The following is a 19,671-nucleotide window of genomic DNA, read 5'->3' on the forward strand; positions in this document are numbered from 1 at the left end:
GTGTATGGGCATCGTAGCATCGATTGGCGGATTGGGAAGTCTTGACACCTACAACTGAGATTAGCCGCGAAGATCACATCCCTCCACCCCACGCGATACCCATTCACCCCCTCACTGCAACTGCAACTAGGTGGTGGTATTGGGGGGAAAGATGCTCCATTGGGGTTTGGGGTAAATGGAGACATGCGGAGGAAGTGGGCTGATGCTTGGCATCGACGTCCTGATATAACCGCCGCCGACCTAACGTCAAGTCATACAGGGAGTTTCGCCGTTCTACTGTTTTCGTATATGGTCATCTATACAAGTACAGGGACGTAGTTGAACTCGGAAACAATGGAGCCCAAGACCGGCCTAGTACTCGGCTACGACGCCGTGCATCCCTTCGCCAGGGTCAAGATCACCGACCGCGCCTCGGTGCAAGAGCTGCTGCGGACCCTGCTCGACCCGCTCGAGCCCTTCTTCTCCCCGCTCAAGTCCCGCGTGCGCTGCCCGGGCGCCACCGCCGTCCGCTTTGACCAGACCGCGTCCGAGATCGAGGGCATCTGCCGGCCCCTCTGGGGCCTGGCGTGTCTCCTGGCCGGCGGCGGCGAGTACCGCGGCACCGAGTGGTGGGTTCAGGGCATCAAGGCCGGGACCGACCCCGAGAGTCCCGAGTTCTGGGGCTACCCGCGGGACAATGATCAGAGGATGGTGGAGATGTGTCCGTTTGGTACGTGAGAAGAAAAGGGGCGAATTGTTCAAAGTAGCGGTAACTCCAGCTGATGCTATATAGGCTACGCATTGGCTGTTGCGCCCGTGTTCTGGCAGTCATTGAATGAGAAAGAACGAGGGAATGTGGAAGCGTGGCTGGGGAACTCGATCAATGAGAAGAAGTAAGCCGACCCCCCCTTTTTTAATCTGGGCTTATAAGGTAAGTACCTTTGCTGACAGACATCGTACGCGAACAGCATGCCAAATACCAATTGGTTATGGTTCCGAGTGTTTGCCAACCTTGGCCTGAAGAAGAACGGCGGAAAGTTCTCTCAGGACAGGCTGGACAGCGACATCGAACATCTCAACACGTTCTACCGAGGCGATGGGTGGTCCAATGATGGCCCGGAAGGCATCCACCGTGAGTTTCCTTTTGGTAAAAGTATATATACAGAGGGAGTGAACTAGGGAATACGAAAGCTGACAAACTTTTAGAAATGGATTACTATTCTTCCAGCTTTGCAATCCACTTCCTGCAGCTCTTGTACGCCAAACTAGCAGGTGACGAAGAACCAGAGCGTGCCGAGGAGTTCAAGAAACGGGCTCAGATGGCAGCTCTCGACCTAATTCACTACTTCGATGACGAAGGTATATCACTTTCTTATGCACTTGCCCTTCAATTCCTGCAACGTACATTAACAATTAGATAGGGAGAGCAATCCCTTTCGGCCGAAGTGTTGGGTACCGATTTGCCATGGTCTCATTCTGGGGTGCGTTGGCTTATGCCGGAGTCGAGCTGCCTGCCCCCTTGACATGGGGAATGGTAAAGGGGCTAGTGCTTCGACATTTACGGTGGTGGCAGACGCAGCCACATATTTGGAGTCCGAGTGGGACTCTCACGATTGGGTATTCGTACCCCAACATGTATGTAAGTATAGTATTAGCCCCTGGATTGCACGATCGCTCTGGAAAATGTTGCTGACAATTTTATAGATGGCGGAAAACTACAACAGTCCTGGGAGCCCGGTAAGGCTTGAATAACACAATGGCTCGGGGGGATTTCAGCTGACATATAATAGTACTGGGCATGCCTTGGCTTCATCTGCGTAGCAGTGCCGCCTGAGCACCCTTTTTGGACTTCAGAGGAGGAGCTTCCTGGAGACGCCATTCCCAAGGTGAAAGGCTTGAAGCACCCTGGACACATCGTGAGGTATGCATTATCACTTGAGGTATGAGCCAAGGTAGGAAAACATTGTTAACTGGGACATATGATCAACAGTTCCCTCGGAGGACATCACATGCTTCTCTCCTCGGGCCAGGCCTGCGGGTACCCCATGAAGGGCACGCACGCCAAGTACGGCTCCTTCGCCTACAGCAGCGCCTACGGCTACTCGGTGCCACCGGGCCTCCTGACGCTCGAGCAGTACGCCCTGGCGTCGCAGCTGGGCCTGTCGGACGACGGGGGCGAGTACTGGAAGACGCGGCGGGCGTCCGAGTACGCCGGGCTCGAGACGCGCGGCACCGACGACGACGCCGGCGGCAACAACGAGATCACGCCCGTGCTCGTCTCGGTCTGGAGGCCGTTCCGCGACGTCGCGGTGCGGACGACGCTCGTGCCGCCCGCGGAGGCGACGCCCAACTGGCACCTGCGGGCGCATCGCATCGAGGCCAAGGGCCGCGAGGTCATGACGGCGGACGGGTCGTTTGCGATACGCAACCAGCGGGAAGGCGACGGGCGCTATCTGGATTTGTACGACCCCCTGAAGGGCGGCGGCGAGGGCACGTTCCCCAAGATCATCGGGAACTACGACCTCAACACGCCCGAGGGCTGGGCCGCGGGCCGCGAGGGCGCGTTTGCCGTGTCGCTCAAGGCGGGCGCCGTGGGGATCAAGGCGCTCGAGGACGGGAAGGTCGGGCGCAGCGCCATGCTGGTCAACGCCGACCCCAACTCCAACCTCCTCGAGAGCCGGACCGTCATCCCCACGCTGCAGCACACCGTCAAGCAGGGGGGGACGGTGTGGTACGTCTCGGCTATCTATGCTAAACCCTCTGGTGAGGGCGTGCCGAGGGAGAGTTACCTCGATGGTTGGGATAGGGTGCCGGAGATTCCTGAGTGGCTTAGGGAAGAGATGAAGGCATAAGGTGGTTATCGCACTTGATTTATACAGTGTTTCCTTGAGTGATTGGATTCATTGTTATTTTGTTGCTTAGATGCAGAGCCTTGATAAATTGACGACTGCCTTTCATAAAGCCAATCAGCGTATGCAGGCTCGCTCTTGGCTGGCTAGGTCCCGAGGGAAGAGAAACGGGAAGAGGGTTGGCAAACGCAGAAATGCCCGATCTAATAAATGGACATCAAGGGCTGCCGTTGCATAGAAACAGGGCGGGCCTGTTCTGCAATGATGATTGGCCTCGCCATGAATGTGCGATCGTGCTGCGCCCGACATATGCAGCCGCTGACGATAGGTTCAGAGCATTCGATTACAAATGCCGGCCGGACCCCATCGACCACCGTTGCAATCACAGCTGCTTGTGGGGCTTTGGGGGCATGTAAGTTAAGGTATGGCCCCCAACTCATGTGAATGTTGTCGGACGACGATGATCTTATATATACCTAGTGAAGAAGAGAAGCATGCAGGTATTGGACACAGCCTTATCTTCCCTTCATTATTTATAGTATGCCACGCTTTCCACCACTAGCATCGAAATAGTGGCATCTCAAGTTACGCCTTTTGGTTATCATTTCAATATGGTATTGAAGAAGATTCTGACTCTGTGCTGTTGTAAGGAGCCGAAATGGGCCAGTTCGCTTGATTTGGACGTCGAGGAGACAGCTGCACTGACGACTGTCTATTGTGGTGAGAAACCGACAGTAGAGTGAGTGTCACCAGCTTTGGGACTTATATGTTTAAATATTCACCTACTACATACAGCATTGTGGCTATCCATGGACTCAATGGTCACGCGATAAAATCGTTTACCGCCGAGAAGACACAGAACTTCTGGCTTGGGGACAGACGCATGCTCCCTCGAGACCTCCGCAACAGTCGTATCATGACGTTCAGCTACCCTGCCAGTGTAGCGGCCGTGTTCGGGAGAACGTCATCGGATACGTTTCTATAGCACGCAACCACTTTGGCCCAGGAGCTGGCTGCGGACAGATCAGTACGTCACCAGCCATTCAATAGTGCTCTAAAAGTAACTTGGATAATCTACTGACAACCCCGTAGATCAATGGCGCGACTCACCGGCCACTGATATTCATCTGCCATTCATTAGGGGGGCATTATTGCCAAACGCGTACGAAAGCCCGCCCCTACCCTGAGTCGACATAACTAACCCGCGGTTCCTTGCTACAGGCGCTCATCTATGCCGAAAGCAGGAAGGGAAAGAAGATGGAGCACGTCCACGCTCTCTTCGTCTCGACGCACGCCATGCTCTTCTTCGGCACGTCGCACAACGGCACCAGCCGGGCGAACCTGGCGTCGTACGCCCAGCGCGTCGTCTCCTCGCTGCTGCCGTCCAAAGTGGTCGATACGGACTCTCGGCTCATCAACGCGCTCAAGGACGGGTCGGAGATCCTGCAGGAGATCACGGACAACTTCCAGCCCAAGATGAAGCGGTTCAACGTCTTCTTCTTCTGGGAGCAGGTCAAGACCGATCTCGGGGCAAAGTATCACCCAGAAACGGTATACGAGCCCGTCCCCACATCGTTGGCTTGTCCTGGGCCTACATGTTGTGGGAGATGGCGAGTTGTTGGTGCTAGGGACTGAGGGCATCCACCGAAAGATGCAGTTGCAGTGCAACCGGGATCGAGTGGCCCGGCTTTTTCTCTCTCGCAGTCTGCCCATGACGGGCGCTTATTGTATGGGACGCCAAAGAGTCAATGCTGCAGTATATTGCATAATGCTGCTGTCAACATTGAAGTCATGGCGTGTGTCATTAAAAACACAGTCCAACTTTGTAATGCGCCTTTTCACTTACACCCATGATAATCAATGAAAGTACACTGAAACCACGACGACAACATCGCAGCGCATGTAAACTCCAGATTGCAAGGTTATGTGAGCTTTCACACAACGCGTGCTTGGTGGGGGGCACTCTAGATGCAACCTGAGTTATAACAGATGACCAACGTGCATCTAACCTAGGCGCCGGACGCCATCCATCCCCGGTTGCAGCGGGTCATTGCTGTTACCTGGCTACCTCCTTAGGTAAACAACTGCGGTTGGCGCGCTGCTCTGGGGATCAGCCTGATCAGGTCGTGTGCTCGCGACTGCAAATGGCCTTTCTTTCAATCTGTTCTGCGGCCACCCAGCTGGCCTACGCTCTCGTGATGGTCTTCCAACAACGAAACAACTACGCTCTAGTAGTATACTTCGATGTCGTTGATAGATCTCACAAGCCATGTTAGCGGCTCCGCAGAGGATCTCATAGCGCCCGCAGTGGAGTAAGTTTGTCCCTTGCGCACTTGCAGTCAGGAATTCGCCTGGAGCCAGAGGACTGATTGGTGGTCTCTAGCGTTATCGCCGTTCATGGCTTATACGAGGATGGGCTTCGAACTTGGACAGATAACTCGACTATATGGCTTCGCAATGTGTTCCCCTATCGAAAGTACCGCGCCCGCGTGTTGCTCTACAGCTACGATGCCGATATCTTCTCCGTGCCAGGCGCTTCAGTCGCATCCAGCATCTACGATGAGGCCGTGGGCCTTGTTGCCCAGGTTGCCGCGGAAAGGACAATCAACAAAATCGGTCGCCGTCCTATCGTATTCATATGCCACGGATTCGGTGGTCTCCTGGTGAAAAGAGCTCTGGCATATTGCTATAGCAGGTCAGATCACTACCGGGCAGTCGCTCTCTGCACGACCGCCCTGTTGTTCTTCGCAACACCGCACCATGGGTTGACCAAAGAATCGCTCGTTCTGGCCAAAACTAAACATTCTGGCCCAAGTCATTTCATGCTAGGTCTGCTTGAAGGTTCGGATATGCTGCAAGAGATTACCGACCAGTTTGCACCTCACGTAAGCAAATTTCTTATCTCGACCTTCTGGGAAACGATGGCTACTCGTTTTGATAAGGGGCAAGCTATTATCGTTCACAGAGACTCGGCGGCTCCGCCCGGCTGGGCTGATGTCGAGAAGTGCGGTATCAGCGGCACCCATTCGAACATTGTGAAGTATCCCAATACCAGAACTCCTGGATACAGGCTTGTCCTCGCGGCCATGGATCGCTATATCTCATTAGCGGCCGAAACGATAACACGCAGGTGGCGGCAAGAAACAGATACGCAATTGCAACAACTCAAGTCAGAAATCTCGTATCTTCAGGCGGACCTGCAAGACTCTACAAAACATATAAATTCCGAGTCCAATGGATATATCCCCAAAGAGACCACTTCTGCGGACTGCGTCGCCACCACCGAGCCGTTGCCATCCTCTATCAATGTCCATTACCTTGTACCCCGGCGCTCAGATTTCTTCGTCGGCCGGAAGGAAGCTGCTAGGGATCTAAAGAAGAACTTGGATGACGAACCGTGTAAAAAACCAAAAGTGTTCGTCATATATGGACTCCCAGGGTCCGGAAAGACCCAGTTCTCGCTGAAATAACTGGAAGACAACTGTGAAAGGTATGTATATGACTCGGCAACAGTAGTCGCCACCACGTTAACTCAATGTGTAGGTACTGGGGTGTTTTTTTGGATCGACTGCTCAAGCGAAGCCAACGCAGAAAGCAGCTTTGCAAATATATCACGCCACGCAGGCAGGGGTAGTGAGCCTGGCGCTGGAGTACAGTGGCTTTCTCAAACGTTGGAACCATGGCTGCTTGTGCTTGACAATGCCAATGCCCCTGCAATGGACTTATCCTCGTTTCTCCCTTCTTCAGGCAACGGCCATATACTCATAACTACTCGAAACCCGGACACCAAGATGTACAGCACAGCCGGAACACTCATGTTCAAGGGGATGGACCGGGAAGAGGCTATTGACCTCTTGCTCATGCTAGCGTATCCAGGAATGGAAGGTCGCGTTACCAGCCCAAAGTACCGTGAGCCTGCGCAGAGCATTGCTTTGGAGCTCGGCTACTTGGCTCTCGCCCTGAAGCAGGCTGCTACTACCATCCGTCAGAATCTCCTGCCGCTCGAAAAGTACTTGCGGTCTTTGTTGATGTGCCGCAAAAGCCTCCTGAGCCGTCCTACCATCACGTCTGCAGCGGAGGCCAATATCATTGCCACATGGGAGCTTCCTTTTGCTGACATCACAAGCCAAAAAACAGCCCGATATCTGGATGCCGTGGACTTGATCCACCTCTTCGCATTCATGCATTTTACTTCGATTCCCCACGTGCTGTTCTCACGATCAGCAGACCACGTTATGGTGTCCAAACAACTAGACCCTAGCATCTCTATGATGACTGAATCAGTATCAGCACAAGATGTCGAAGACCGTGTTCGTCAGGCAGCAAGAGTCCTCTACGAACACTCCATCATTTCCTTTGCCAATACTGAAGACAGCCCTATCAGCTACCCTGGCACGAACAAGCCCGTCTTATATCTCTCGTTGCACCCGGCAATACACCAGTGGGCTCGAGATCGGCTAAATCGAGAAAAGCAGCGGCACTGGCTTGATCGTGCGGGCTTCATCATCGCGTCGTCCTTCTCGGTAGACATGGAGTCATCTGGTGCCACGTTCCGCCGCCAGCTGTTGCCTCATATCGATGCGTGTCTCTCGTTCATGGAGAGCGCGTACACCCAACTGCCCGTATCTCTAGGGCAGGCCTCCAACATGGAGAAGTTCGGCCTGATCTACGCCGAGAACGGGGTTTGGAAGCGGGCCAGGGCTCTGCAGTTGAAGGTTGCCACGTATAGGAGGTCTCGTTTGGGGATGGCCCATGAAGCCACCATCTTCGCCCAACGCGCCCTGGCCACGACGTATTGGAACCTCTTCGAGATGCGCTTGTGCCTCGAGGTTCAGACCCAGATCCGACAGGCGCTCTGGTGGTCCCGCCCATCGATCCGGTTCTGGCTGACCTGGCCGCCGTGGAAGCCAGTCCATCTGCATTACTTGATCAACCTCGACGACCTGACGCGCGCTCTGTGGCTCGCGGGTATACGAGGATTGTCCGAGATAGCAGGCTCGCGCGCAGTGGATCGTCTAACCCGTCTTCTCGGCCAAGACGACCCCATCACCCTCAGCGCCATGTTCAACCTGACCCGGACCTACCTTCACACGGGACGGCACGAGGAGTCCTACCGGCTACTGAGCCACGTCATGCGCCGGCGCCTCCATTTCTTCGGCCCGAACCACCCGGAAACGCTCATGGTCAAGAACGAGCTCGGCATGAACCTGTGCGCGCAAAAGACGCGGCTGTTCGAGGCCCAGGACATGATCCTGGAAGTCGTCGCGGCGCGGAAACGCATCCTGGGCGAAGAGCACCCCTACACCCTCTGGTCCATCAACGACCTGTCCAAGATCTACTGCGAGCTCAAGAAGCCCAACCAGGTCGTCACGATCCTCGAGGAGATCGTGCCGATTGTGGAGCGCACGCTGGGGCCCCGGCACGTCGGCATGGCCATGTCCAAATCGAACCTCTGTCGGTCGTACATCCTCTGCGACCGGATCAAGGACGCCGGGGTGATGGCGCGCGACTTGCTCGAAATAACGACGCCGGAGCATCCCGACTGGGTCCATGCTAAATGGGGGGCACGCCTACATTCTCTTTCTCGACGACCAGAAAGAGGAGTGCAGACTGTGCTGCACTGAATTGCTTGCGCACATCGAAACTACAAAGATCCTCGGGGTCGACAACCCACGCGTCATCGCCATAGCGGATCTGCTCTATCGTGTGTATTCCGAAAAGGGCTGTCAGCGGGAAGCGGAGGAGTTGAAAGCGAAATACCCAAAGTTGTTCGATAAGAGTACACTGCACTCAATTGACCATTTACCGCTAGGACCTCTGAGGAGGAGAGTAGCAGGTGACTTTTATAACTAATAGGAAACCGTAACCCCAAGCTTTGTTCAAACATGAGCCCCTATTTACTGGCACTTGAGTAATTGTAGGACTAGTCTTCAAATGATGAACATTCCAAGCATTTTGCTCCTCCCATTTTGGAATTCCAATACACTCCACAGCTTCTGAGAGTTCTATTCGTTGGCGAATTGGCCGATGAACTTTGCAAGTTTCTCAGCTCCTACAAGTCATAATGTCAGTACACCTATCACAAAAGCGTGTAGTTCCTAGCGGGCATGGGGGAATTTGTCCCCACTGCCCAAGGGACCTGAGGGGAAAATAATTGCGGTTTACCTTCAAGTGGTACGGCATTGTAGTTGCTCGCACGGATCCCTCCGACACTGCGGTGGCCCTTCAGCCCTTCGAGTCCTTGCTGCTTTGACTTTTCCAAGAATGCCTTCTCGGCGGCATCCATGTCACCTCCCTGTCCCACGAATTAGACCTTCTATAATCTGGCCAAGTTGGGTCACACAGAAAAAGGGTGGACTTACCTTGATAACACGGAAGCAGATGTTCATCCTGGATCGATTGCCTGGCGCGGGCACGATGCGGTAGGCATCGGGATGGCTCTCCAGAGCTTCGTATATGAGTTTTGCCTTCTTGTTAGCAACAGCTTCCTGGCCGTCCACCTTGTCAGGGAAAGAGGCCAAAAGTTTCTTGAGCACCAAGCCGGCAATGTACACGTCGAATATGCTCAAAGTGTTGTACAGGCTGTTGTTCTTGGCAATAATCTCGTAGGAGAGCACAATAGGGCCAATGGGCAAACCGAGCTGCCTCAGCAGAGTCGGGGACGGCTGAGGGCATACTGGGGGTAACAGGCTCTTCTTGACGATGACAACTGTGATACCGGTCGAGCCAAGGTTCTTCTGAGCTCCAAAGAAGATGAGAGAGAAGTTCTTGATCGGGATCCTCCTCGACAAGATGTTGGAGGACATATCTGCCACAACAATGGGCCCGGTGCCGTCGGCCTTGGGAGCAAGGGCCTCGGGGAACTTGGGGAATTCGACGCCTGTCTTAATCTTAATAAAGAATACTCAGAATATAGCAGAGAAGAGTAAAGCTTCACTTACCATCAACAGTCTCGTTGTCACAGTAGTAAACCATGGCCGGGTCCTGGGACAGCTGCCACGTGCTCTCCTCGGGGATCTTGCCAAACTTGCCATCGTTGATGGTTCGTGCGTCTGCGACGAGGTTCACATGCTCCGGGCCGAGCAGACGACAAGCTTCCTGGTAGGCTTTCAGGGACCAGCCACCCGTCACAACATAGTCGAGCTTGAGCTGCTCATCCACTTGCTTCTTGAGGTCTGCCTGGACCTTGGCCTTGTCGGCGCCGGCCTTCTCGGCCTCCTGCTGCTTCCTCGTCACCCATGCCCCGACGAGGTTGTAGATGGTAGCGGAGAACTCGCCAGTGCCACCGGCCTGCATGAACAGGATCTCATAGTCCTCGGGCACGTCCAGGTAGCTTGCCAAGTCGGCCTTGGCCTCCTCGAGGATCTTGGTGGCAATGGCAGAGCGGTGGGAGTGCTCGGCGATGCCCAAGCCGGTGCCTTGACGAACGTTAGCAATGGATGCATCTCATTCGTTGGGGGCAGGATCACCCCGGTCGTTAGGCTGTATGTGTGTACCTTGGAAATCGACCAGCGCTTGGCTAGCCGTTTGAAGAACCTGAGTTGGCAGGGCGGCCGGGCCGGCGCCAAAGTAAGTGATATCACTTCTTGCAGGCATTTTGGTTTTGAGTTTTGGGGGGTTGGGTAGGTGTTTACGATCAACCAAGTGACAAAGCTAGGAGGACGATTTGACTGTCAGGCTGTCTCTCGTAAGAAGCGGGGTCGCTTGCTCCAGTAAGCCAGTCAGTAAGTCAGCCGGGAGGAGGCAAATAGGTAGTAGTACAATATGGATGTTCGAGATGATATCTAGAAGGTTAGGAGGTGCTCTCTCTATATGCAGAGGTGCCAACAACGTCGGTGACGAACAAGAACGTAGGTTGTGTTTACTAGTTTTTGCCTTTCACTTTTCGTCAAGTACCTTTGCGTTGCACTTGGCTTTCCGATGACTCTTTTTTGGCATGAGGATGGAGCTTACTGGAGCTAAATCAATGGCATGTATCATTTTGTCATTCGACGGACACTTCCCAAAACCAAGCCGCTTAGGCCAATGGCATAACAGCATACGAGTCGAAAGGAATTGCAACTTCCTCACTATATCCAATGGCATCTCCTTCCTCAATTGGTTTTCTATTTTAGTTTGAAATGCACATGGCCTGGTAGAAGTACCTAGGAACAGTAGTTGCGATGCGTGCTTGCGTGCCCTGATTAAGAAGAAGATCAACACTGAAATGCCCCTCTTTCCCTCCCCGACTTCGGATCGTTTCCGCCAACAGGCTGGGTGTACCTTTGTACCTGCCCGTTGGTATTGTTGACTCAAGCTTCCCCGGATCCCGCCTCGGTAGTAGGGTAGACGGATATTTGTCACCAACCACTAAACCACAAAAAATCGTTACCCAGAGTTACAGCGTGGGGGAGGATCGATGTTTGTTTCAATCAATCACCTTGCCTGTGGCGGCCGGCTCGCTGGCCGACATACATATCCTCCTGCCGCATGTAGCTAATCAAGGACGAATGCGCAGGATAAACGAGGAGTTTTACATGAGCCCGTTATGCAATGCATGCAACTCGCATCCAGAAGGTGTGACTGCTTATTACCTTTTGACTTCGAAACCCACGTGTTTCCAACTAGGTAATCGGGGCGTGGCACAACACAACCTCGAGGTGGAGGGTATAGTGGCGGAGTTGTCTTGCTGGTATCTGTCGGCCCTCCAGCTCTTTATCCATTGGCGCATGTCCTCCATCGAAACATATGAAGGCTCTTGCCGCAACCCTGCACGACGGTTTTCTGGCCGTTCCACCACAGACCCTGTATCGCAGATGTCAAAGTCGGCGGTTAATGAAGATCCGGGGGGCTGGAGCAAGCTAGCTAGGCTCCATCCCTCGGAAATATATCAACCAGGGCTTCAATAAAAGCACGGAAACAATGGAAACAGAGAAAGCCCAGCTGCTGCCGAACTTGTCACATCCTTGGACGCTCGTGCATGGTTCTCGCAGGGGATGCCACGCTCAGAGTTTCCTGGTCGCGGCGCTCTTCCGGTCCACAGGATCGCTTGTAGTCGGTTTCACGGCCTCGCCCTCTTCCTGTCCTAGAATTCGCCAGGCGTGCGTCCCTGATGAGTGAGGGCGGGCTGTAGGTAGTTTGAGGTTCTTTTCATTTATCATGAACCACTTGCCCAACTCAGCAACTGCCGGCTGGGATGGCGACACTTGTACCAGTACCGGACTCCTCCAGACACTTACACAACAAGGGCGTTGCGACATGGAGGTTACTCAGGAAGGCCCGAACTGGTACAGTAAGTGCATAGACCGACGAACGATGGCGCGTGTAGGACTGGCCAGGCAGCGTCATACATGAAGCTGCTATAATCATAATACTATTCTTATTCGTTTCATTGTCAATCTCTCCCATCACTCCCTTTCTTTGCCCGTCTGCCCTGTCCTGGTTGCTGGCCTACCTACCGATCGACCTTTATATATCTGCGGTTCCTGCCAATAGCCTGTTCTCCCCGGGACTTCGGTCTACTTGTTATTTCTCGATGTCTTCGCAAGGCTTTTTGCTCTGGTTCTGTGGTTGTCCACCTGTCGTCCATCAAGATAGTCACCTTTGAGAAGAGTGCTGCTGGCTATATTTTTTTTGTCGTTGGTTTTGTTGTGGTGGTGGTGCTGACTTAGTATGCAGAGGATCTGCCGAAGCCGTGCCAATTGCAGCAGGAAATGTCCGAGAGGAAGAACGAGGCCGGCCCAGCTCGACATGTGCATTCCGCGCCGGCGGCTGCTGCTTCTTTCCGTACGTCATTTCCTTCCCCTAAAAGTCATCACCCCCATCGGCTTCTTTTCTTTTGCTTCCTTCTCATCCACCCGCCAGAAAGAGAAAGAGACGGAGTCAATGCTCGGAAAGATCGGAAGGGAACCTACGGAGTAAAAAAAAAAAGAACCAAAGCTTTCAACGGCCACTAGGAGCAAGATCTGCATGCATTGTGTCCGGACCCGAACAGCACCAATTCCAGGAATCGGGTGGCAGAGTGGGATAAAAAGCAACGACGAATTCGGAGTCTGATGGGATCTCCATTCCAATTACTTTTGTTTCCACGCGACTAATGCATAGTGCATCTGCAGCCACGCACAACTCGCCGCGGACATGGTTTCTCACATCTTCGCTCACGCCCCTCGCCATCCGCCTCATTCGCCAGCTCTTGAACCATGGTGACTACGTCGTTGCATGCTTGCCGCCTCATGAGATTGAGAATGACGAGCGGAGCGCCGAGTTTCGCGAATTGATCTACGAATGCAAGAGCAATCGCAAAGATCGGGAGGGGTGGAAGGACCGCATACGCAGCATCCGTTGCGATGGCCGCATCATGGGCCAATGCGGCGCCGCCGTCGCCGAAGCCAAAGAGCATTTCGGGCGCATAGACATTCTGCTATGCTGTACCTCTGAAGGTATGCCACCACCGCCATCTGCGTGTCCGCGTCGAGTATAACCTGCTCACATATCGGTATGATAAAGCTGTTGTTGGCACGGTCGAAGAACTGTCTACTTCGCCCGCCACGCAGAACTTAGTGCGTGACCAGTTCGAGGCCATTTTCTTCTCCCAGGTCAATTTCATCAAAGCGGCTCTGCCCCTGCTGCGCGCCCAGCATACGGGCCACATTGTGATCCTCACGAGCATCGGCGGCCACATCGGGACGCCCGGCATGCCCATCTACACGGCGGCGACGTGGGCGCTCGAGGGGTTCTGCGACTCGCTGGCGTACGAGATCGCGCCCTTCAACATCAAGGTCACGGTGGTGCAGCCCCACATGGAGATCCAGTCCCTGACCAACAAGATCACCTTCTCGCCCCAGCTGCCCTACTACGACAGCGAGATCAACCCGGCGCCGAGCGTCCGCGATATGCTCAGCAACGTCCTCAATATGAACCCGGAGACGGCCGTGGAGCCTTCGGACACGGAAATCATCCAGCGCTACCCGAAGCTGTCGGCCTCCTCGGTGGACCGCCTCGTCAACGAGACGGTGGTCGCGCTGACGGCCATCGGCGGGCATGAGAACCCCCCCAGCACGCCACATCGTCGGCTTTGAGGGGGCCGAGGCAGTCAAGGAGAAGCTCAAGACGGTCACCGAGGAACTTGAGGACTTCGTAGAGGCGAGCGTGTCTGTCGACATCTTCGATAGCGAACTAAAGGTGGAGGCAAGGGAAGGCAAGGGCAAAGGTATAACGGCATCCGAAGCGCCTGGTCCAAGTTCGTCAGGATGAGAGTTCTGGATGGTAAAACTGGAATGACAAAGATATATTGGAGAGGCAAAAGTCCAATGCAGGTGAACCCAGTTGGATATAGCTACACCAGGATAGTTCTACCACTATATAGCCAAAAGCTACTTCGTCACACGAATCAAGTATATTTTGAATCCGTAAGAAACCCTATCGGTTTATCTCCCAATATCTAGTATCCAGTGGCGGTTTTGTTGGCCAACGTTGGTATAACATGTGTTTGTGGCGGGGATATATACGTGATAATATTCGCATGCACGTTCTACGGCATTTGACTACCTAGTCTGACTATCAGTTCAATCAATATCCGACAGTGACACTGCAATGCGGATTATTTACGTGTCAGGACGTGTCAGGTCCAAGCCAAGGCTGCTCTCAGACGCCTGTGCATGCCTCTTTTTGTCGACATATTGAGAGCAGCGGATGCCACTCCAAAAAAAAGGAAACATGTTGGGCTCTGAAATAGACAGACTAAATCTCATCACTGCCTTCAATTGTTATTATAGGAGCTGCGAAGTGGAATGTAGTTCGATATAACATTGAAGTCCACCTTGTGCTTAACGGCGGGCTTAGTGGGGCGGGCTAGGGGTGTTAGAAACGGAAGGCCCGACCCTCCATCCATGACATCGAACTTTAGAACACCTACTCCGTATCCGCCTAATAACTCCCGGGCATCTACTCGACATCCTTGGGAGTATCCGATCAGGAGTGACGTTACTTGCCCAGTCCCTTTGCTCAACTTCCTCGCCACGAGATTGACCCCCGGGCGCCAACCACCAAGCAATTGATCCAATCTCAAACGAGCTGGGGCATCGCGCGACGGCTGAGACCAAGCTTAGACGCGCGAACAGGCCTCGTTTCGCCAGCTCCTAATTGACCGCCCCTCCGCCCTTTGCTATGTTGTCCGCGTGTGACAGGCATGCAGTCGCTTCATGAGGGCCTGAGTAAACCAACGTCAATGTCAGCATGAGCTTGGATTCTTTGGTACCTATCGCCCCGGCGAGGGTACGAGCTTTACTACTGCCCGTCGGCCAGATCAAACGAGACCGATTCGCCTCCTTCGTCCAGCGACTCAGCCAGGAGCATGTCGTACAACTTCGCGATATCAGCGCCGATGGCCGGCCCAACCGAAGTCAGTTGCGCCGTTTCTTGAAATTCCATGCCAACTGCCCGGCGTACTGACTAAACTATTCTTTCACCTATAGATAAGTTCTCGCCGCTGGCCTTTCCCGACGGAGCTATATTCTACGACCTCGTAACCCACGTGCCGCCACCCTCCCACCTCGCTTTGTCCCCCTTCGACCTGTATCGAGAACCCCTGGTCATAATCGCCATTGCAGATGGCACCGAACTTGAGAAGGAGCCTTTGAGCAAGAGACAGTCGGTCAACGGGCATGCCCCGACGACGGTGGAGCAAAACATTCGATTCCTGTATCAGGAGCTGGAAAACTTGAGGGACTCGCATGGCAAGGCGCTTTCACACCATGTCCTTATATTCGATTACGTGCCGCCAGGAGACGCCGAGGTGCCCATACCCGAAGGCGTCAAGACGATCCCCCCGGTCGAGAAGTCGAAAACCACGACAATGAAGACCATAATGTGTGATATCTCGTCCTTGTTATTGGCGGAGATGACAACTCTGGCAAGGTCACTTGAGGCCATGACGGTTATCGACACACCTGGACATTCTACTCGGCCTCAAATGAACGCTTCATCATGGACCGTAGACGAGTCAAATCCCTCGTCGCGCCGAAACTCGCAGTTCGCGGCACCTTCAGTGGCTAGATCGTCTTCTTCAAGCGGGGTTGTTGATAAGAGCCAGTCTCGCATGTCGATGCCTGTTTTCAAAGGATTACCCTTTGGGTCTAATGGCTCCACGCCGACCGGCCGCCCGTCGACGCCAGTGCGAAGCGGCCTCTCAAATCCTCCTACGAATTTTGATGATGCGAACGGGGCCGGCCCGGCTAGCCCGGAGCACAAGTCGTCTTCGCGCCCGGGCACACCCGAAGATGTCAAGTCCCCAAAGGGGCAAGACAAGGTAGCGGTTCAAGGATTTGGGCCCGGTGGACTCAATGAAAGGTGGCGCAACAAGGGGAAAGGTCGCGTGTCTATCCTGATAGGGTCTATGTACCTCCAAGCCGGTCGTTGGACCGATGCCTTGAAAGACCTGGTCGAGGGCACCACGGTTGCCAAATCCCTCAATGACCATATATGGCACGGAAAGGGGTTGGAGCTGATTACAGTTTGCCTCTTGCTTCTCGGCTGGGCTGGGGTTGAATTCGTGGTGCCAACGATATGCCTCGCAAACGACAAGTCGTCCAGCAACAAATTTGCGGAGCCCGAGAATGTAATCCCAGATCAGCCAGCCTGGTTACGGCATCTCCAACAAGCCTTGCCAGATTTACTGGAGAAGATCATTGGGCTCTATTGTCGTGTATCTGGCGAACAGCTACCTCTCGTATCCCTTTCGGAAACCGTTATTAGGCTGTGTAGCTGTATGACGGCCCTGCACATATGTGAGGGCAAAGTGGACAAGAGGTTTCTCGAGATGGCCATCTCCGGCAAGTTCCCTGCAGAGCCGTTGACCACCTCGCCAAGGCTTTCCGTCACTCCGTCGCGGAGCTACATTGTGAACGTTCTGTTCAAGGCGTTCCCCTCGTCCCTTGCAGAACTGTTAACCACGGTCGATCGCGCTATTATATTGAGTGGCATAGCATCAGTGCTCGGGACACTTGGCTTTCAGCGGAAGAAGGCCATGGTGGTCAGAGAGCTCGTTTCCGTACTGATTAGCGGCCTGATCGAAGCTCGCACCCGCGGTGCTGCTGAAGTTGGCATCCACCCAGCAGCGGGTTTAGTGGGACTGGACGCGGTTAGTGGTCAAGGTAACGGTTCTGGTGCTCTCGAGCTTGGCGAAGGAGACATCGAGCAAGGCGTTGATTCGTTCTTGGGCCTGCTGTGCAGAACGTACGGCGTTGTAGGCTACGATGGCGCATGCGCACCCAAATCCAGCAGTAGCCTCTCTAGTGGCGACAGCAATGATGCTGTCATCGCCAGAATTCAGAATCAGTCTGCGGCAAGACAGTTTGGAATGCCCATGGTCAAGCTCAACATACTTCGGGCCTGCATCAACTTCTCCGAGGCACTCCCAGACTTCAATGGGGTCCTGAGGTTCTCTAGTGATCTCCTACGAACTGCAGGTAGTGGTGTTGCACCGGGCCCGAGACGGGAAGATGCAGCCCCGATAATCCATCGAGATGAGCAGCTCCGACTCGTCAATAACATCTCAAAAACGTCACTTTTGTCAACGCGTCTTGGATTGGGTAATCTTTCTGCAGAGTACTGGGATGAGTTCCTGATACGCGACATAACGCTCGACCCCTTACCCCCTACACGGGCGCCGGAACCGCATGCCAAAAGTGTATTGCCGGGATCGAACGCCGTGCGGACCTCCCAGGATGTTAATCCATTTATCTATAACCCTTTCCTACGACCGCCAAACAAAGCGCTCCTTGATCGGACTATTGTGGCAGGGGAAGCGGCCGTGTTCCGGATTACTATACAGAACCCGTACGAGATGGATCTTGACATCGAAAGTATCAAGCTGGACACAGAGGGGGCCGCTTTTGAGCCTACTGCTGAAAGCACAATCATTGGGCCGTATCGGACACAGATCCTCAAGGTGACAGGAACTCCGAAAGAAGCAGGCGACTTGAAAGTCACAGGCGCCGTCGTGCGTGTTCGCGGTTGCCGCGAGAGAAGGTTCCCCATCTTCAAGCAGCCGTGGGCCGCAGACACGCAAGTCAAGGTCAAGGGTTTTGGCGTGGCTGCTCTCGAGAAGAACAAGGCGCTGCCTAATCCTGGGCCTACTCTGACTCCGTCAAGTATGAGCTTGACAGCCATCAATGCACAGCCCGTGGTTGTGGTCAAATCGACCTCACTAGCCCAATCTGCGGTGATGATCTTAGAAGGCGAACGACAGGTTTTTTCTGTTACCTTGCAAAATCAATCAACCGAGACCCCGGTGGATCTTCTCCTCTTCTCCTTCCAAGACTCAACTCAGGGCCCGCTGCAAACAGCCATCCTTAATCGGGATGCGACTCCTGCTGAGCTGTACGAGTATGAGCTTGTGTTGGCCAAGAAACAGGCACTGCGGCGTAGAAAGGTCGACGAAGGACAGAGGTACATCCCCCCTGGGGAGACGAGAACATTCGACTTTGAAATACTAGGCAAGCCAGGCCTCACCAGTGGCACGATTCAGATCGACTACGCCCACCTGGGTGTACCGCAGGACGAGATCAAAGATAAATTCCACACACGCCAGGTTTGTCTTGACTTGGCAGTAACTGTCAATGCCAGTGTCGAGCTCGCGAGGATAGATATTCTGCCAATCCAGGGAGACGTACCCCAACCTCTCTGGAGAAGCATCGGGGTGGAACAAACGGAAGCGGATACTCCCATCGATTCAGACAAGTACTGTCTCCTAATGATGGACTTACGGAACGCTTGGCCGTGCAATATGGAGGTCCGCCTCGAAGCTGCCAACTGCTTCGCCATTGAGGAGCACATACTTCCCGGAAACACAAACCGGATTGTTTTCCCGGTACCCCGTGTATACTTGGAGGACCCGCACGCCTTCATTCCCGCCATCAATCCTTCGCGGCAACGCCAATTCGTTGTGAGCACGAGTAAGATCACCCCCGAGACAGAGCGTGCCAATCGTGAAGCGTTCTGGTTCCGCGAGAAGGTTATCGATTCCCTTAATGCAAGCTGGAAGACATTGTCTGGCCCTCCAAGAGCAGGAACCGTTGAGCTTCGCGGTATGCGCTTGACCCCACGTCAAATAGAAGCGGTCAAGATCGATGAAGTCGGAATAGAGCTCTCTGTTGAACCTATATCCTCTGACGGCAGCCCCTCAGCCTTTGAGAATCATATTAGTGTGGACGACTTCGTCCAGATCCGGGTTCGCTTGACCAACCGCACATTGCAACCAATCTACCCAACAGTCCGCGTGATGCCCGCGCTCGCCCACCGGCCTCTGAACGTGGCGCTCGACTTCACGCGCAAGTTTGCCTGGAACGGTACGCTGCAGCAGACGTTGCCACTGCTCGGCGCGCATACCACGACCGAGGTCTACATTGGTGCCACGGCGTTGTGCCGAGGCGATTTCGAGCTCATGGCGAGCGTTGAGGAGACCAGGGTATGGGTCGACGAGGGACCGGCTAAGAAGACGGAGGGAGGAGGCAGGCAGAGGTCCAGTACGCAGGCCATGATGGATGCATGGCTGGGCGCCAAGGAAAGGAGAGTGTGGCACTCGAGGCACAAATGCTTGGTGCGAGTTCGCGATTAGGAAGATAAACCTGCGCAGTACTTTGTAAGCAGATAGAATAGAGAAAGAGCTCCGGGCGGCTGTTGCCATACAACAAGGTTGAATGGGGAGTATACGGTACTTAATCATGTACGACGACTTGACAGCGGGCGTTTGATTGGCCTCTCTGTCGCACGTCAGTTAGACCTGCAGGAACATCGGCGTTTTCAAGTGCCGACCCAATGCTGTTGGCCGTGTTATTCTTTCCTCGACTTCCCCCTCCTGTGGCGG

At 54.1% G+C, this 19,671-nt stretch overlaps 6 protein-coding genes across 6 annotated transcripts; 5 read left to right on the forward strand and 1 right to left on the reverse strand.

Annotated features, from left to right (window-relative positions):
• Nucleotides 1–333: 333 nt before the first annotated feature.
• Nucleotides 334–2,831, forward strand: PG986_002064 (uncharacterized protein; the record flags this gene model as incomplete). Its single annotated transcript, XM_066838286.1, has 8 exons — nucleotides 334–709; nucleotides 773–872; nucleotides 948–1,111; nucleotides 1,186–1,338; nucleotides 1,401–1,618; nucleotides 1,684–1,716; nucleotides 1,770–1,900; nucleotides 1,970–2,831. 8 exons carry the CDS (start codon nucleotides 334–336, stop codon nucleotides 2,829–2,831), a joined length of 2,037 nt encoding a protein of 678 aa, XP_066707179.1.
• Nucleotides 2,832–4,085: 1,254 nt separating this feature from the next.
• On the forward strand, nucleotides 4,086–6,298 carry PG986_002065 (uncharacterized protein; the record flags this gene model as incomplete). Its single annotated transcript, XM_066838287.1, has 2 exons — nucleotides 4,086–4,379; nucleotides 5,306–6,298. The coding sequence occupies 2 exons, from the start codon at nucleotides 4,086–4,088 to the stop codon at nucleotides 6,296–6,298; spliced, it is 1,287 nt and encodes a 428-aa protein (XP_066707180.1).
• Nucleotides 6,299–6,619: 321 nt separating this feature from the next.
• PG986_002066 (uncharacterized protein) lies at nucleotides 6,620–8,452 on the forward strand (the record flags this gene model as incomplete). Its single annotated transcript, XM_066838288.1, has 1 exon — nucleotides 6,620–8,452. The coding sequence occupies one exon, from the start codon at nucleotides 6,620–6,622 to the stop codon at nucleotides 8,450–8,452; it is 1,833 nt and encodes a 610-aa protein (XP_066707181.1).
• A 381-nt stretch (nucleotides 8,453–8,833) lies between these two features.
• PG986_002067 (uncharacterized protein) lies at nucleotides 8,834–10,424 on the reverse strand (the record flags this gene model as incomplete). The annotated part of the gene is made up of 5 exons (XM_066838289.1): nucleotides 8,834–8,880; nucleotides 8,994–9,123; nucleotides 9,191–9,708; nucleotides 9,770–10,246; nucleotides 10,325–10,424. 5 exons carry the CDS (start codon nucleotides 10,422–10,424, stop codon nucleotides 8,834–8,836), a joined length of 1,272 nt encoding a protein of 423 aa, XP_066707182.1.
• Nucleotides 10,425–12,065: 1,641 nt separating this feature from the next.
• Nucleotides 12,066–14,060, forward strand: PG986_002068 (uncharacterized protein; the record flags this gene model as incomplete). Its single annotated transcript, XM_066838290.1, has 4 exons — nucleotides 12,066–12,099; nucleotides 12,923–13,246; nucleotides 13,314–13,822; nucleotides 13,896–14,060. 4 exons carry the CDS (start codon nucleotides 12,066–12,068, stop codon nucleotides 14,058–14,060), a joined length of 1,032 nt encoding a protein of 343 aa, XP_066707183.1.
• A 981-nt stretch (nucleotides 14,061–15,041) lies between these two features.
• PG986_002069 (uncharacterized protein) lies at nucleotides 15,042–19,422 on the forward strand (the record flags this gene model as incomplete). The annotated part of the gene is made up of 2 exons (XM_066838291.1): nucleotides 15,042–15,207; nucleotides 15,281–19,422. 2 exons carry the CDS (start codon nucleotides 15,042–15,044, stop codon nucleotides 19,420–19,422), a joined length of 4,308 nt encoding a protein of 1,435 aa, XP_066707184.1.
• Between the last annotated feature and the right edge of the window lie 249 nt (nucleotides 19,423–19,671).

Source organism: Apiospora aurea (genome assembly GCF_038362705.1).
Source record: "Apiospora aurea strain CBS 24483 chromosome Unknown utg000001l_segment0_segment0, whole genome shotgun sequence".
Taxonomy (NCBI): Eukaryota; Fungi; Ascomycota; class Sordariomycetes; order Amphisphaeriales; family Apiosporaceae; genus Apiospora; species Apiospora aurea.